This window comes from Amblyomma americanum, chromosome 10 (assembly GCF_052857255.1).
Source record: "Amblyomma americanum isolate KBUSLIRL-KWMA chromosome 10, ASM5285725v1, whole genome shotgun sequence".
Classification (NCBI taxonomy): domain Eukaryota; kingdom Metazoa; phylum Arthropoda; class Arachnida; order Ixodida; family Ixodidae; genus Amblyomma; species Amblyomma americanum.
The window spans coordinates 44,423,714-44,441,650 of record NC_135506.1 but is presented as its reverse complement, the minus strand read 5'-3'; the positions used below and the strand labels follow the sequence as shown (position 1 = coordinate 44,441,650).

At 45.3% G+C, this 17,937-nt stretch overlaps 1 protein-coding gene across 1 annotated transcript in view; it reads left to right on the top strand.

Moving 5' to 3' along the window:
- The first annotated feature begins 2,140 nt into the window (after positions 1-2,140).
- Positions 2,141-17,937, top strand: part of LOC144106179 (uncharacterized) — a 40,135-nt gene continuing 24,338 nt past the window's right edge. The window contains exons 1-4 of the mRNA XM_077638917.1: positions 2,141-2,304; positions 5,918-5,986; positions 12,417-12,610; positions 13,107-13,137. Coding sequence (XP_077495043.1) covers positions 2,267-2,304; positions 5,918-5,986; positions 12,417-12,610; positions 13,107-13,137 — 332 coding nt within the window. The 5' untranslated portion in view covers positions 2,141-2,266. The remainder of the gene's footprint in view (positions 2,305-5,917; positions 5,987-12,416; positions 12,611-13,106; positions 13,138-17,937) is intronic.

Here is a 17,937-nt window from a genome sequence, read left to right as displayed (position 1 = left end):
AAGGTAAGTCAATACGTGTGTATGTGCCACCAGATGAAACATACAAAGTTTCCGGAAGAAGAAGCATGCTGGACGCGAGACAGGAATGTAGGGGACAGCTGAGCTACTGCTCATGGTCGGTAATCCGTCAATGGCAGCGATTTGAGAAATTTGGATGCTTTGCTGGACATGCTGGTACGTGTCACCTGCCCAGTCGCTTTTCAACCCTTTGTGCTGTTGCATTACATGCAGGCAGTGCGCAAGTACTCTGCGTTGCCTTCGTCCCTGCATGGACCAGGACACACAGATGATGACGTGCAAAACCCACGTGTTCGAATGCATGGGATTTTTACCAACACGTCGTTGGTGCATAGCTGGCCGGATGTCGCCAGGGATGACTCGGAGCGGACGTTTACATCTCAAAAATGTTCCCTGAGAAAACTGCCGTACACGAAGTACGAACACTCCCCGACTTCCAGAATCTCATTCGGCTGGCCGACCTGCCACTAATTGCTTTAAACAATTGAACCGCCATTTGTTATATCGTGTCCCTAAAGTAGATTGTTGGCAGTGATGGCCTGGATACCTTGGAAAGCGCAGCGGCAGGGTTGGCTTTCAAGAAGTAGGCTCAAATAACGCAATTTTTTTTTTTAATGAACGCCAGTATTGGTGAACATAGAGCTCTTGGCTTTCATGTGGGAAGTCCACTTATGGCGAACATCAGAAACAACGAGCGCAATCCGCCTGAGCGCTGATTTAGTTATAAGTCGGCTCGGCTGCATTCATTTCAAGTTTACAACGGCCATGTTAGCTGAAGCAGTGTGTTTAAAACCAAATTGTCTAGAGGGTGACAAATCGTTCTTAGCAATGTGGTAATAGATTCGGTTGCAGAAGTACTTGCTGTTGGGCTAGTTGGTTCATCATAAAGTTGAATGGCGCAATGGAACGAACACAGGAAGAGACAGAGACAGAAAGAGCGCCAGAAAGAGGCGCTCTTTCTGTCTTTGTGTCTTCCTGTGTTCGTTCTCTTGCGCCCCTCAACTTTATGCGTTTAGACTCGGTTGTTTAATAAGTTTTCTAAAGTATTACCAATGAGCTTCAGGATATCGGCCATTGCTGATTCGGTCGGATAGTTCTGTATTTTTATATGAGAATCAAAACGACGAAGGAACTTTACTAAGATTACAGAAAATTCCGTCGTGTTAAAGTTCAGTTTAACATAGTAAAAATTCAAGTTTTGTGTTTTCCTTAAAGAGCTCGTAAAAAACTCGGTCTTATCCCATTTTCACTGGGGACAGTATATTGGTTTAAGAAAGCGGCTACTACAGGCACTTCCTTATGAGGAAAGGGAACATTGTCCCGATCAAGTTAAAAAAAAAAAAAACCTGCACCGTTGGGGCTATCTGCAACTGCAACTTGGGGCTATCTCACGTTCATAATCATGAGGCTATATCAGGCTCATCACGAAAACTGCAACTTGGGGATATCTCAGGTTCATTATCTTGTTATCGTGCCCAACATATTTAGTAAAATGTTTTGAATATTGAAAAATTTAAGGTGCTGTTATGAAAAAGTTGAATTTAATGGTCTGTTCTCCCGGTGCTTACCAAAACCTTTCTTTTAAATTTTTTTACATCGCTCGCGTCGAGCTGTCTAGGTTAGGTCAGCCGCAGAAAACCAATGGGGAACGTTTTTGACGATAGCGAGAAGCGTTAATAGCACAACATTGCAAGACTGCAGGCGGGAGAGCTACGACTTTTACGAGTGCGATAATGAAATCGTAAAATATATGAAAAAATTGCGTTCGTAAATCCTTGGCCGTTTAAAAATGTTGTTGCTGGAACTGCTCAGTACGTATAAAGTTGTTTCCTAATGAAGTCAACCGATTCTCCTTCGTAGCTGCTGATTTTGTACGGTTCAATCTAGTTGCAGGGTATCACAGTGTTCTTTTTTTTATTTTTCCAGGAGTCAATTCGTGTTGAAGTATAGAAGGGCATATATTTTGACGGCGTTGAAAAGATTTTGTATTGGACGAATTTTTGAAGTGCAGAGATTTTCGTCAAATTTCGTTACAGCCGAAAGGAAAGAAGAACACCCTGGTTTGTCGGAGCAACTGCTTCCGCTCATAACGGGGGCTTCAGTAGCGCGTCCCGACTCGCAGTCCAATAGGTTGACAGAAACGGAGGCGATAGTGGCAGTGTTCCGGACGGCACTAGAGTAGCTGGCGGCGAAGAGGCGCGTATTCAAGATCTCAGACGTCTTGTCGTAGTGGGCGCTAGGGTTGGCCATGGAAGTCCCGCAGGCAGGTAATCAGGAACTCGTCAGGTAAGAGATTTTTTTTTTCATGTCGACTATTGCACACTGCGCAGTTAAAGCGGAAAACTTATTCAACGACGCAGTGTTTGGGTGTGGTTTTAGACCACCGACTGTGTTTGTTTATCATTTCGTAAGGCCAGATGTTATCAAGTTACTTCAGTTTGCAGAAGCCCTAGCTGTGCTAGCGGCAAATGAGTGGGCGGAGATATGTAGTCCGATAGAGCTGAACATCAACGCATGCAGTTGAAAAACGTGACTGTTGTTTTTAGCGGTTGACCACCCTGCGAGAAAGACCAACAATTTTGTTATTTAACTAATAACCCTGTCACACGGGCATTTCGAGGACCCTCGAACCGATAGTCTATCGACTTAAAGGCGATCGAGCGCTGCTAGACGGGCAGTTCCAATGGCCCTTGAGTCAACAGATTATCAAGTCACCGGAGCAGCGCGGAACTCCATCGACATTTCGAAGACCTTCGAGTGCTGCCCAAGGTCGCTAGCGTTTCTTCGAGCGACTCCAACGCGTACTTTCGTACACGATGCGTTCACGGTACAAGTGCATGAACAAACATTATTCGGCTAAATTAAATTCAAGCAGTCTGTACAATAATTTTAAAATTGTATCAGTCTGGTTTTGAAAACTAAACATTTTGATAGATTTGCCTGTGTGGTTGGGTTTGAAGACTTGTAATGAACTGCACACCTCCAGAAAAAAATTTAATTTTAACCCAAGGTTTTCAAGCCGACTCGGCTCCTTCATCAGGGGTGACTGAGGGCAGTAGCTAGCGTCTTTAAAGTATGGAGGAGAGGGGGGGGGGGGGGGGTTAAAAGAATGACAGCTGTGATTCGAAAGGCGTGGGGGAGGGGGAGGAAGGGGGGTTAAGGCTGCTAGTCACGTTGTCGCACTGTGGGGAGGTGGTCAATGGCGACTTTTTTCTCATTAATTTTTACGTTGCGGTCTTTGCGTTGCTTGCGTACGTAGCGTTGACAACATGGCGGCGCCCTGCCCGCCCGCTTCACAGCGATAACAGCTTCGTCGCTAATATCTCAAAGCAATATCGCATTCTTAACTGTTGTATTCGCCTTCGATTTGCCCATTCTTACCCTCGCATAATCTTTAAAGAGACAAATAGCTTTTGTTTTTCAGATATAAAGGCGATTTTCCAGGTGCTAAGCCTAACAAAGCAGCGCTTTGACGCAGTTCGACTGGCTTGGTTTTGACTCATATTGCATGAGTGGCTGCAGTGTCTGCATCTGTCGGTAGATGGCGCTGGGAACAACGCGCGGCGTCAGTCGCGTACGTGCATTTAAAAGAGTTTTAAACGACATGCGCGTATGCGTGTATTGCAGCATTTAGTATATATTTAAAAAATATTTTTGTTATGTGCCCAAAATCCAAAGTAGCGATTCGCGTAAGACACGAGAACCATTTCAATGGCCATTGAGATTTGCCGTGTAGAAGCGACACGACTTCTTCGAGTTCGATGGATATGGAGAATTTCGAAGGCCCTCGACTCGACGGCCATTGAAATTGGCCGTGTAACAGGAGTATAACAGAAAGCGAGCAAGCTATTAGTGAAATTTCGGCTCAGCAAAATAAACAGCCTTCTGGACTTTGCCTCAGATGTGAGCCCACTAGAATGTACATGCAAAAACCACTGCGAATATAACTACACTAGAATTCCACGATAGGAAGTAAGCACACTGCTGTGAGAGCGTTCAATTCACTCATGGCCGTAAGCCCGGTTTTGCTTCTGCTTTACTTGTTGCTCACTGCTCCAGTATACGGGGCAATCAATTGAGCTAGATAACAAATATAATAATTAATAATAATAATTGATTTTTTGGAGGAAAGCAAATGGCGCAGTATCTGTCTCATAAATCTTTGGACACCTGAACCGCACCGTAAGGGAAGGGATAAAGGAGGGAGTGAAAGAGGAAAGGAAGAAGGAGGTTCTGTAGAGGAGGGCTCCGGAATAATTTCGACCACCTGGGGATCTTTAACGTGCACTAACATCGCACAGCACACGGGCGCCTTAGCGTTTTTCCTCCAGTGAAGAAATAAAACGAAAGGCGCCTAGGCGAGTAAAACATTGGGTTGTTTTCTTATTCTCCCAGTGAAAGATAAGGGCAGCAAAATAGTACGGAATAGGAGCGTTAAGCATACAGTGTTCATAGCTCGCCTCTGAGAAAAAATGGCAGGGGTTTAACGCAGTTAAACCGAGCAGAGGTGCGGGAGCATCTGTTCATTCTTCAATTGTAGGGGTCACTTAAGCTGCGCCTTAAGTGTATGACGCGATAGCGTTAGTGGGTTAATGACCATATATGCAAAAGTAAAATGCTCTATTTAACATTCATAGATCGCGGCTAGCAGCCATACCACTCCTGCGCAGTTACGATTATGGTTATGATTAAGCGATGTGCCACTTCTGCACTGGCAGGTGGCCATTGCTTTCACAGCCACCGGTAGGGCCAGTGTGACTCAAGTTACTCTTCCCGATAAACGTATCGTGACCAGTCATGATGATATCATGATCATGCCAGGTTATGATGATGTCACAAGGTTGCATGACCTAGGCGGCGCGATGCTCTCCTCCCATTGGCTACAGCTGGCCTGGGCACACCGCCGAATTTACCTTAGCCTCCTCCTATTGGCTGCAGCTTGCGTGACGCTCCTCCGAATTTACTGATGTGGGCCAATTTACTGGTGTGAGCCCGCCAGCAGAACCCATCCCTACCCCCTACCCCAAACCCCAAACCCTACCCGAGAGGACTGGGAGGCAACCCTGTCCGGCTGCTGCACCCTCGAGGTCCGAAGGGCCTTAACGCAGCGCGCCCGGGCTGCGGCAACCGCCTGACTAGGCATCCCACCTAGTGCTTGTAAGGGCGTGACCCTTCAGTTCACGTCCCCCAACATCTTTCTCTATCATTAATAAGTGTTTTCACCACGACCACCTCCGAACTTTCTCGGGTTTAACCGAGTACAAGACACGACAAGAGTAACAGAGCACAAGACGAGATAAAGCTTTTGCTCCGGGTTGGTACATCTGGAGCGGTGCTTTTGCCCAAAAAAAAGGAGGCCAAGATTGTGGACAAGCAGACAAGAAATTAGCAGCGCTTGTTTCTGGGGAACATCCTTCAGTTTTATTTGCTTTTATTTTCTCCACCCCCTTTGCATTCCCTCCTTATGCCATCGCAGAGAAGCGAACCAGTGGTTCCTTTTGCGCAATCTCCCTTCCATTCCTTCTGTGATGCCTATGTGCCATAAAACACAACACAACACATTCCTTCTGTGGAATTTCTGGAGGGGTGTATACAGGTACCTGATGCAGTCGTGTCTTGGTATTCTACAACTGTTATAAAGAATGCACTGCAACAATAGCTGATACAGGAAAGTGACGCTACAAGCCTTAAGCGAAAGGCCAATTTACTTAATCAATTAACAGTCTATTAATTAAATCCAAGAACAGACTGGATCATCCGCACTTGTTGATATGTTTGCCTTAGTAATTGTAATAATTCTGTGTTTTGAGAACTTTTTCAGTGTTACTGAGTAAATTAACCAGCTTTTTTGGGGGCACGGAATGATCTTCATTATGCTTAAATTCGTTTGCTCAAACAGGTACCAATCCTCCGCACGAAATCGCTTTGACAAGGAGAAATCCCGAGAGTGGGCTTCTGAACAAGAAAGGTGAGCCTTTCATGCCATGACAACGTTTTCGTGCACTGACCGATAGTTTTCGCCTTTTTTGTGGACAGAATTTCTCCGCGTGCGGACCCGAAAAAGTTCAAATGTCAACCATTCCGGCTGAACCCCACGAAGAACGCTCGATACAGCAAAGGTGGAGGACGGAAAGACTTCAGTGTGATGGGAGCTTCTTTTTGACAGTGTAACAAGGCCAAAGTGTCCTTTCTTCCTGTTTTGCGGAAGGCAAAAAGTTAAGCCTTTTCGGTGGTGCTGCTCCCCCCCAAAAAAAAAGCTAATGGTCTGTTCACAAGTGACGGCGGGTCCTTCCTCTCAAGTAGGGGAACCCAGGTCTTTAGCATTGGTTGGTTTCTTATAAAGGTTTAAATCAATCAGAAAGCCAATATTTCTGCTCTGTTCGTGCGCGCAACCATCTTGAAGAATAACTGAAGCTGTCTGGAAATGCAAACACTTACTTTTCACTGGTAAGCCTTTCTCTGTCTGTGATTTTAGACCGTAACACCTGCTTATAATGTTAGCGGTCTGTGACCCGCTGGTACCTAGGTATAACCTGGCGGAGTCATGGTGGGGACTTCTGGCTGGCGCTGTTGATTCCCGGTCTGCCTTCAGACTTCGGCCATTGAAATGCACAAGTCACGTTAATGAACTGTCAAAACAATTTTGTTTTAATATCAGGAGTCCGCAATAAAAAAATGAATCGAGGAAAGGAAAATATAAAGAAAAGATGAGTTTGACGGCTGAGGGGGGGGGGGGGGCGCTTTAGCGGGAGTACGCACAGGGCGCCGAATGGGGTAAGGCCGGCCTGCGTGCACATGCTTTCGCGCATCTTCATGCTGCGCGAAGCTATAACCATGGTAAAACAGTGCGGAAAAACACGAGGAGGGAAAAAACACGACGACACGAGCGCTGACTTTCAACAGGTGATTTATTACGCACGTGTGTACATATACTATTCCCGCCAAACACTAAACAGAACAAAAAATATTCAAACAACACTGCGTCATCACAGAACATCTTAAATCTACCTTTCTGCAAATGCATGCTCCAAACAGGTGATTTCCCGGTTAGCCAGTGATAATGAGGGCTTGCTAATGCATGCTGCACGCCCCTTGTCAATGTGATACGCCTCTACTAGTTCCCTTACTATCTGATCTTTATGTTTGAAGATGACTGATGTCTGATGAAGCAATGGGGCGCGTGTGTGCTTAGGTTGCCTGCAGTGCAGCGCCAAATTCGAACCGGCTGTCCTGTCCAAAGAATTGTGATGCTCCCTCAGCCGTTCGTTAAGACATCGCCCAGTCTGGCCAAGATACCACCCACCGCATGAAAGGGGGATCTTGTATACTACACCTTCGACGCACTCAATCCTCCTCTCTGCGTGTGCTGTGGTACAACCACCGCCAATCCTCCTTCCTTGTAGGGAGTCTCGCTTCCGCTGCACAGCTCGGCAAATGTTGCTTAATTTTCTGCGAGACGAAAATACAACACACGCAGAGAGGAGGGTTGAGTGTGTCGAAGGTGTAGTATACAAGATCTCCCTGTCATGCGGTGGATGGTATGTTGTCCAGACTGGGCGATGTCTCAACGAACGCCTGAAGGAGCATCACATTTCTTTGGACAGGGCAGCCGGTTCGAATTTGGCGCTGCACTGCAGGCAACCTAAGCGCACGTGCGCCTCATTGCTTCATCAGACATCCGTCATCTTCAAACATAAAGATCAGATAGAAAGAGAAATAGTTGAGGCGGATCACATTGACAATGGGAATGCAGCATGCATTATCAGGCCCTCATTATCACTGGCTAACCGCGAAATCACCTGTTTGGAGCATGCACTTGCAGAAAGGTAGATTTAAGATGTTCAGTAATGACTCAGTGTTGCTTGAATATTTTTTGCTCTGTTTAGTGTTTGGCGGGAATAGTATATCTACACATGTGCGTAATAAATCACCTGTTGAACGTCAGCGCTCGTGCCGTCGTGTTTGTTCCGTCCTCGTGTTTTTCCGCACTCTTTTACGATGAATACCGTACTTCTAAAAGCTTTCACATTGATTCTTCGTTCGAGGTTTAGAGAAATTGCGCTCGGCTGTTTGCACCACGTATTTCCAGAATTAGGCGGCCAACATGAATACTTCTAACGCACTCTGTTAGAACGCCGCGATGATTGGTGTGCGTACTAGAGGCAGCTGACGAACAAGCCTTGTGTGCACGAATACTCAAGCAGATCCCTTCACGCTATAAACCCTGTTTTCCAGCCGCCAGCACCGACAGACCTTTTCAAGAAATGTCTGCACGAGCTAACTGCACCTGACGACGAGTGATTTAAACATGTCTGGAATCGCGCATCAGTGAATGCTTAGATTCGCATACCCAATCAAGAATTACTATCTGAAACGAAGCTCTCGTTTTTGATGAATGCAGGATGCCCAGAGTTAGCGTTCTGCAACGTTCCCGGTAACACGCAAAGGAATTTGGGATATCCATGGGATATCCATGGGATATCCATTTCGTTGTGTGCTTGCGTGAGGGGGACCTTCTTCGAAAGTTATTCACTTGGAGAGATGGAGAACACATCATAAAAGATGACATGGGAGCAATGTGAGGAGCAACGAAGCATAAAATTGACATTCATGCAGACTACATGACTAGTGGCGACTAAAAATATACTTTAAGGCATGCTGTTTCTAACGCTACGACTCAGTTTTGTTCCTAGTTAACTTCGGTTTATTATTTCGGTATGAGGTTCTTGGACACATCCGGACCCTAGCATTCTTGTCTCTGTAAAAGCCAGAATCGGAGGACGAAACAGCACAAAAAGAAAATACGACGCAGTACCAGGCCATCTGCGACGGCTTCCCACCCCTCGTGCACACTGCGCTCGCTCACAGACCGAAGGTTAAGGCAGTCGAGGGCCGCACCCTCACCACTGAACTTATCACAGTTGCGCACACCGCAAAAACTTCCTCCAGGCGACATACTAAGATAAAAAAGAGCTGCTCGGCGCCGCGGTGACAGGGAGCACGGGGGCGGAAGTTTCGCCGTTAGGACGGAGGAAAAAGCGCAAGTGACTCGTAACAAAGGGCGGTCATTGACAACCGTATCCGTCCCGTCGGGTCCCTCTCTCCCACTCATCTGAACCGCCTATCGCTGACGATACAACGGAAATGTGCCGGCCCCCTACGAAATGATATAAACTTCTCAATTTAAGTGTTTCAAATAAGTTGGCCAGTTGGCTCTTGATAACCACTAAGTGAACAGGGGAGGGGAATGCCTCAGGGTGCTTGCCAACGTTTCCACAAGTAGACTTGTCATGTTTAACTGCGCAAAGAGACGAAGACAGGGAACAACAAGGCACGACACGGGCGCAGTGCCGCGCCCGTGTCGTGCCTTCTTGTTCTCTGACATCGTTTCTTTGCGCAGTTAAGCATGGTTCCCTACCAACTCGCCCACTTTTCCGTTCTTAATATGCTTGTCCTCGTCAATGCAAAGCGTTCATCATTGGCGGTGTTCACCACGGTCGATATGTCGGCAAGTAACCTGAGGCTTTGCCTCCCTTGTTCACGTTGTGATTATCCTTAATTTGTTGACATTCATGCCGGTTAAGCAGGTCTCCTTCGCTACCGTATGCGTCCCCATCCTCAGCTTCGAAGAGGTTTGAACGGCGTGACAGCAATCGGTGCTAACATGGTACGGCCGGGGCGCCAGTTCCCGCAAGTATGGTGCTTTCAATAGCCCCTCTCAATTGGCAATGATAAGCGAAAAAAAAAGGTAGGGTTTTAACGTAGTGAAACCAAGTCGGACCTTCGAAGACACTAGAGGCCTTCGAGGAAGGAAAGAACTCAGGAGAGGGTGTTACATCACATTTTTTAAAGCCGCCTCCCCCCTGCTGTCCTCTCTACTTGGGTGCCGTGTCAGCGCGCTTGCGCATGCGCAGCAGGCATGCCGCTGCGCCTAGCGTTGCTATTGGCTGCGCCGTCGACCAAAGACTCCTAGTAGTCGTTGCGAAAACGCGTGACTTTCTGTTCATTTTTCTTCCTGCATGCTTGAGGCAAACCTCCTTGAAGTCAAACGCATGTAAGGTCTCATCGTCAGCCTTTGTACCCAGCCTGGCGCGTCTGACCCTCACAAGCGCGGGGGAGGGGGAGAAGGGGGTGCCGGTTCAGCGTGTTGAGGGAACAGCTGGGCAAGGCCTCCGCTGCTGGCGCCCGGGTTTTTCAGCCCAGCTTGGCCGGTCAACTAGCGCTCGTCGCACTGAAATAAAACGTTTTCTGTAAACACGCGGCAAGCTCGATGCGATGATGCACAGTGATGATATGGAAAGGAAGAAATACTCACTCTGAGAGGGCGAGAATCCTCGCCTGAAGAGGGTTTTGTGAATTTATTCTTGATTTGCTGCCTTTTTATTTAGCAGTGCCCTGGCTACGAAATTGTGCTCAAACGGCAGCGGCTACGGCTTCCCCGTATTGAAACCGCATTGGTTAAATAAGTCCAGGGGGGATGTTTGGGAATAGTCACCCCAAATTCATTTCCGGAACTTTTGTGAAACCCAAGAAACAGGCCATCTGGTAGTCTACGTAGAGTCTGCGTGTTTAGAACATGCTCACAGAATGCCTAGGCTGTTTAGGCTCTCAGTCGACAAGTATGGCACTGTAATTTCATTTCTTGGTATAAGGTAGTTCGCGTTTAAGTTACAGTTTGCGCACTTGACTGCGTATCAACACTTCTTTAACATATGATTTAAAAGATAAAGTTATGAATTTTAATAGAATGTCAGGAAAGTAAATATTTCCTACGAATCAGTAATCCTACTTCATTAATAGGGAAAGAAAATAGGGAATAAAATTAAAAAGACACAAATGAGCTACATGCAGTTGTTGCTCAGAGAACTGGTTCTATACGTGCCTTAAAAATACGTGATAAATATAGGTCGCACCCTGTGTTTTTTTAGAGGGAAGCTAAAATGGTTTTTGAGAATTTGAGATTATTCTATGAAGCTATTCTATGAATCTACGAATCTGCTATTGAAAGAATGCACAGCAGTTTTCCGCTAGCCTTTAAAATGGTGACGCAGTGACCGATTAACACTTAGAATATGTTCAGGCTTCTCCTCACTGCGTTGGAGGAGGAGTCATTGTTGCCAAATTTCAGATGTGCGCTGCCTTCGTCTACTTGCTTCTGTGTGTCCTCCGATGCCGCCAAAGAATGCTTTGTGAGGTTCGGCTTCACGGCATTGGATTTCTTCATTGAAGCAATCGCTTCTTCGCTGGAATCTTAGCGCCGCAGTACGTGACGTCATCGTTGCGACCTCTGCCTGTCGCTGATGGGTGCGTCGAGCTCCTCGTTCCGAGCTCCGTCGTATTCTGGGAGGGTGGTACTATGGGTATCGCCAATGTACATGCTGATTAGTTTGTACACAACTTCCGCATCTGTTCCCTCAAACGACGAGACCCACGAGTGAGCCCGACCTCTCTACTTCCGAGTAATGTGGTGCCGCCCGACTGCCAGAACATCGACGACCGTCCGCAAAATTATACGGAGATTGTCGAAAATTACAGCTTACAGAGGAGACTGGTGCCACCATCGGATAAAAGTCTAAAAAATATTCAGCCATTCGCATGGCGGCGCCTCCAAACTGGGAAGTTCGTAAACCCCGTCTGGGCATTCATATCATGTTCAGAAAGATGAGAGACAAAACGATAAGTGCAAGCACTGTGGGGCGAGAGGTACCCTCGACCACATAATCTGGGAATGCGCTAGCTCCCCAGGGGCTAAAGAAAACACAAATTGTAGAGAAACCTGGGAAGCCCTGCTGCGGAGCGAGGTCCCTGCTCCACAGCAACAAGCCATCCGCCTGGCGGAAGAAGCCGCGGAGTCAAGACCTCTTTGCCTGCTTCTAACCGCGGAGGTCCCGGCCCCCGTCACCCAGGCCTGCGTGCCGGGGACGGGGAGTAGAGGACCTCCTTATCTGGTGTAAAATAAAGTTGGCATCATCATCACCATCATCTGTCTGTCGCTGCACACTGCAGAGATTCCTGAACGCCGAGGCCGCTTTAGTCGGTGATTACGTCACCATTTCATATGCAAGCGCAAAAAGTCTTTGTATACTTTGATGGGCACGTTTCAAAGAATCGGCTCGTTTAAACGTCTCGAAATCTGAAATATTTTCAACTGCCCTTTAACTGAACCTGAGGAGAATAAGTTCCCGAAGACAGATTTGGCGCAATAGACTCACGGGCAAGGAAGTGTGTTCCAAGGACTCTCCTCGGAAAGGAGACCTGACAAGAGGACCATCTTGAGTGTTGTGAATTCTTCCGTGCCAGAATTATTTTCCGGTAAATTTGCTGACTATGCCAGCAAGAATTCTCGCTAATACATGTTCACAGATCGTGAAAGTCCTTTTTTTTTCCTCTGTGTGCAGGGAACTGGCACAAAAATTAAGGAAGGTCCTTCAAGAAAATCGCATCTATGGCGACGAACAGCTACGCCACACCATGGCGGTGCTGAGAAAACTGGGCGTGAAGGATACACAGCACTTTTCCTATATCACAGCTGAAGACCTGCTCCGTGAAGGAATGCCGCTAGTGACGGCACGAATACTTATGAGAACATACGGTAAGTGTATCAAAAAAAAACCTTCATAGTTTTACTTGATGGCTGCTGGTTGAGGTGCGGTGCGTTTAAGCATGCAAGAGCTAGGAAACACACACATGACCTCTTATAGAGATTACCATGCAGTGATAACGCGCAAAACTTGAATTACACAATTGCTGAAGTACAGTTGTGCATGATAAAGCCTGTGAGTGATTTGTACATGCCGAAGCAAAGGTTAAATCCCTCTCAATATGCATCACTCGGAGTTAATTAAGTACCGCACGCTAGTATATTTGTTTCGTAGGATAGCCCCTGCATCTGGCCCTAACGATTGCCACTTCACCCATCTTTACTTAGCCCTCAAGCTTCGGGAAACTAATGTGTTAAAGTTCTAAACTTGCAACAACGATAGGCAGTTACCAGTCTATTTCCTTTTGAACCAAATGCGATTCGAAGCGAATGTCTGACTATTCATGGCATGACTATTCATGACCGACCTCCGTTTCTTTTCTCACAGAAGCGTCCGGCAATCAGTCCAAATGGGAAAGGTAAGCCATTCCCGGTTTTTTTTTCGTATCACGTCCCTGGTATTCTCCGTCTGATACGTGTGTCAGTTCAAGGGCCTCTCTAATACTGTGTGAGGTAAACCAGATGCCCAGAATCCAGGATTAAGTCTGTCACGAGCGAGTGTACCAGCAAAGTATGCTAAAAAAAGTACGATAGGAACATTTAACATTTTAACAGTTAACATTTAACAGACAAACTTAAAACTAGCTCGGATAAGGCAGTCTTCTTGAAAAAAAAGAAGGGAGGCCAGGAAAGCGGCGCTCTCTTCAAGTGTTGCTTGTCGTCTTCAGTCACAAAGTACGTATGTGCGTGAATCAAGTTTGTACGGAAAAGCTGGTTTCCGGAGACACTCATATATAATTCGCTTTTACTTCCTTGCTGAATGTGACAAGTACAGAACACCGAGATCACTTGGCTTAGGACCAGTGGAGTTTCTCTAATGAGCGCGATATCGCGGAAACTTGTCACCAGACGCGGTGGCATCGCGTTGGACCGGAATGCAAACGCGGTTGTGTAAACAGATCTCTGCGCATGTAAAAGAAATTTCACACGTTTGAATAACTGTTGTAACACATGACGACAGATGAAGACTGAACGCTGCATGGTTGTGTCACGTTTCATCGTGCGCTGTTTTAGCGTTCATTCGCGTCTATCATGTCTTCCTATCTAGCTTACATCGACTGCCTTTTAATCTAAAAAAAGTAATTTATATTATAGTACTCTGTGATATGCTAAAGTATGTGGGCTTTAACGTTTCAAATTTTTTGAGGGAAAAGTTGCACATGAATAAGTTGTGCGGCCCAAACCAGATGTCGGCCTCAATGCTAGGAATGAAATGCAGTTTGAAATTAATTTCTCGCACGAGTTGAAAAATTATGTGATTGGTAATGCCGAACTTTTTCCTCAGTATCAGATTCATTTTTATACCCTTCGAACAGCAGCATGCAAGTTCATTATCTGCCGTACACCGAAGAATATTATGTTCTGTTCTTGCCTAGTGAATCAGGACACTATTTCAGAGTCTGTGTTAAGTAATTGTATTTTTTTTCGTGATGAATATTTCTGTCATTTGTATTTGTGTTCAACACGACAGTTTATTATGGTATTATACAGACCCGCATTTATCTCTTTCTTGAAGATTACTGGCATTTCTGCACTTTCATGTTTTAGACCCACAATAAGGCCCTGGCTACATGTCCGAGCAATGCTTGTTAGTTTTTGTTCTTATGTAAATACTAAAAACTACTTATACGCATTGAATAGAGATATAAATTTTAAAATTCCACTCCCATGAGTAGCAACAGTTACTTAGGAGGCACGCTGGTGATCAATGGGGCAAATTGAAATAGTTTGTGAAAGTTTATGTTCGTAAGCCAATGGCCAAAATCGGCGTTGCGCACAGAAGGTTCGAACAGAAGCGTTCACATTCATTAGTTCAGTTTTACTGATACAATACGGCATTTTAAACAGCTTCTGAGATCACTCACGCATCTGGAACTCCCGTTCAGAAAAGAAGATGATGATGAAGGCTTTCTGTGAAAAATACTGAGCTTTTTGTGATGAAGGCGCAGAGAAGGCCGTGCAGCCGTATAGTCGGCTTCAGCACTAAAGTGCAGTTGAGAACGAATGCACTAGAGTGCTGGACTGTAGAGGCTAGAGGCCCTGTTTTTGGATTCTATTTGATGAATATTCTGGGATCACTTTGGTGAAAGCTTGTAGAGCTTACTTTTTGTACAGTCACGGTATCTAGTGTGATAAATGAAAAAATAATCGCGACATCCAAATTACTGTGTCAGTTGTAGAAACTAAACTCTTAGCGACGCTTAATGAGAAGTTGCCAATTACCGCGAGAGACGAAAGAAAAATAATAGGCGTAAACGTAAAAGATGTTCAAAAAAATTAAGCATAGCTTACGCAACATTATCGGGTTGACGACATTCTAGATTAAATTAAATGTACAGAGCGAAAATATTAAAGCTGGCCTTTATGAATATTTACCTGGATTTAATAATAAAAGACCCGCAGCTTATTACCTAGGTAACCCCACGAAACAAAATACAAATTTCACAGCCACCGGTCTTTTCCAAAGCGAAGATGTCGTGATGTCGATATTAATTTTTTTGGTAGCGGTACCAGCAAGTCTCCGCTACGCCGTCATTAACGTCCAGTGGTGATCATGAAGCCCTTGATCTTGAGGCAGCGATTTTAGCTCAACTTGCAGGGAAAAGAATGTTTCCTTTTTAAATAAAATTTTCTTGGCGACGAATTCACCTCTTTTTTCATAAATAAGCTCAACATAGCCAAGAAAGGCGTTACAAACAATGTCTACTACTATGAAAAATTTTTGTAGTTGGCCGATGTGTCGCTTTAACGTGGGTGGGACGTTTACTGATGATGACAACAGAGAACCGTTCACTAGTGGAGTGACTATGCGTGTACCAATAAAGAGAAACGCAGTTAGAGCTTTCGTCCATTCAGCTGGAGTGTTGTAGTGAAGCAATATTTAGGTTTAGAGTGACAACGTCGACACGCCGCGGTGGCTAAGTGGTTAAGAGCGTTCGGCTACTGAGCTGGAGTGCCCGGGTTCGATTCCGACCGCGGCGGCCGCGTTCCAATGAAGGCGAAACGCTAAGGCGCCCATGTGCTGTGCGATGTCAGTGCACGTTAAAGATCCCCAGGTGGACGAAATTATTCTGGTGCCCTCCACTACGGCACCTATTTCTTCATTTCTTCTCTCGGTCCCTCCTTTATCCCTTCCCTTAAAGCGCGGTTCAGGTGTCCGCCGATATGTGAGAAAGATACTGTGCTATTTCCTTTCCCCAAAAACCAATTTCATTTGGAAAGCGCCTTATGCGGGGCAGGTGTATTCTAGAGGTAGACCTAAACCCAGCGTAGAGTGGTGATAGTAATTATGATAACAACGATTGAGAAAGTTCCTTTTAATTTCAGGTTCCTGGTCAAGATCTGGCAATTTCTTAACAGTCCAGCGGGAAGACTACTCCTATGCGTTGGCGAGATTGCTGTTAGAATATTTTTACGGAAGCATTTGTTTTGAAAGAAATTAAGATTTGCAGAGCCCCTCCTTTACTACAACGTATACAGGAAAACGGTTAACCTTCCAACCGCTTTATTTCGTACATTGCTTGTAATCTGATTAGAGAGCGCTGTTGGCACAATTATTTGCAAATAAGGCTTGCTATCTGGCTCATGCAAATAACTGAAGTGGTAGGAGTAAGAACAGTGCCGCTTTAATTACCTCGAAATAAGGAGGTCTCCCTGGCTCGTACAGTAGACTCAGGGGGTTGGACTTTTCGGATTTAGCGAAAAAGCCTTTAAAAATAAGCCGAATTTAGTTTTTTAAATTATGTTCTAACCAAAACTGCTCACAATTCTTGGCATGCAAGGCATAGGCACAGGTATCTGGTTGTTGAGTACGAGTTTTAAGCTAAAATTTAACTAAAGAGAGAATCCAAGGAATTGATGAGGCAGTGGTGTTGTTGGATAAACCGCGCAGTTGTGCTATTTGAGGATTTTTTTTTTGCTTGTTTATACACCTCTGCAGACTGGGAAGCCCCACCTCCCCGCCGCGTGCTAGCTAAGCACTGTTTCTTCATTATCATCATCTGCTGAGAGCAGTTAGTCGGTCAGTTAGGTTTATGAAATGCAATTAATGCACTTAGACAAAACCGAAGTCGTCTTGAAAAGTATCATGTTCGGACTACCCTAACGATTTTGCTGCAGTTCCATCACCGCCATTAACACGCAGACCACGTGATGCCTCCTCCCCCCTACAAAACGAAGGACGTCAACGTGAAGAAAACTTGTAAGCCTGGTTCTGAGAAGTAAATTCCACTTGCGTTCCTGACTACCGCCTCTCTCATTAAACTTGCGTTACTTCTTTACAGAAGACAGCAATTCATTCTACAAGGACACCTCCAAGTGCAAAATTATTGATAAATTATGTTAATTAACGGTTGCCCATGCCGACAGAGACTCTAAGTGGCCCTTGACCACAAAGAATCTCCGAGTTAAATCGCCAGAAAAAGTCAATAAATCATACGCCGGGAATAATATTGCCTAATACTGAAGACTAACCCGCGTAAATTTTGGCCATCTGTTTTTCCACGTGATACGACTGCTACTGCAATGAGGATTAACAATGAATCTACAAATGATCCATTTCATATATCCAGTGCATTTAATGAGTACTTCCACTCCGTATTTTCTTGTCACAATAGCGTCATCCAGCCAGTCATCACTGCTCCTAGTGCCGTGCCAATCGACGATATTAATATTAGTGAAGAAGGTGTTTTGAACCTAATATTGAAACTTGACACGAAGAAGTCTCCTGGACCTGATGGCATCCTGAACTTGTTTTCGGTACGCTACTCATTATGGACCTGTCGATACCTTGCTGTCATGTTTCGCGTGTCTCTAGCTTCCTGTACAGTTCCTCCTTCCTGGAAAATGGCTCAAGTTGTCCCTTTATTCCAGAGCGGTGACAACCAAACAATATTCAATTATAGACCAATCTCTCTTACCTCTCATGTATGTAACATTTTAGAGCACATCATCTACAAACACATTATGGAATACCTAGAATAACATCATTTATTAATGAATGCTCAGCATGGCTTCAGACGCAGTTTCAGCACTTTGACACAACTTAATGAATTCACTTATGATATTAGCAATAACCTGGATGCGGGCAATCAAATAGATGCAATATTCATTGATTTTTCGAAGGCGTTCGATATAGTGATCCACTCTAAACTAATGTA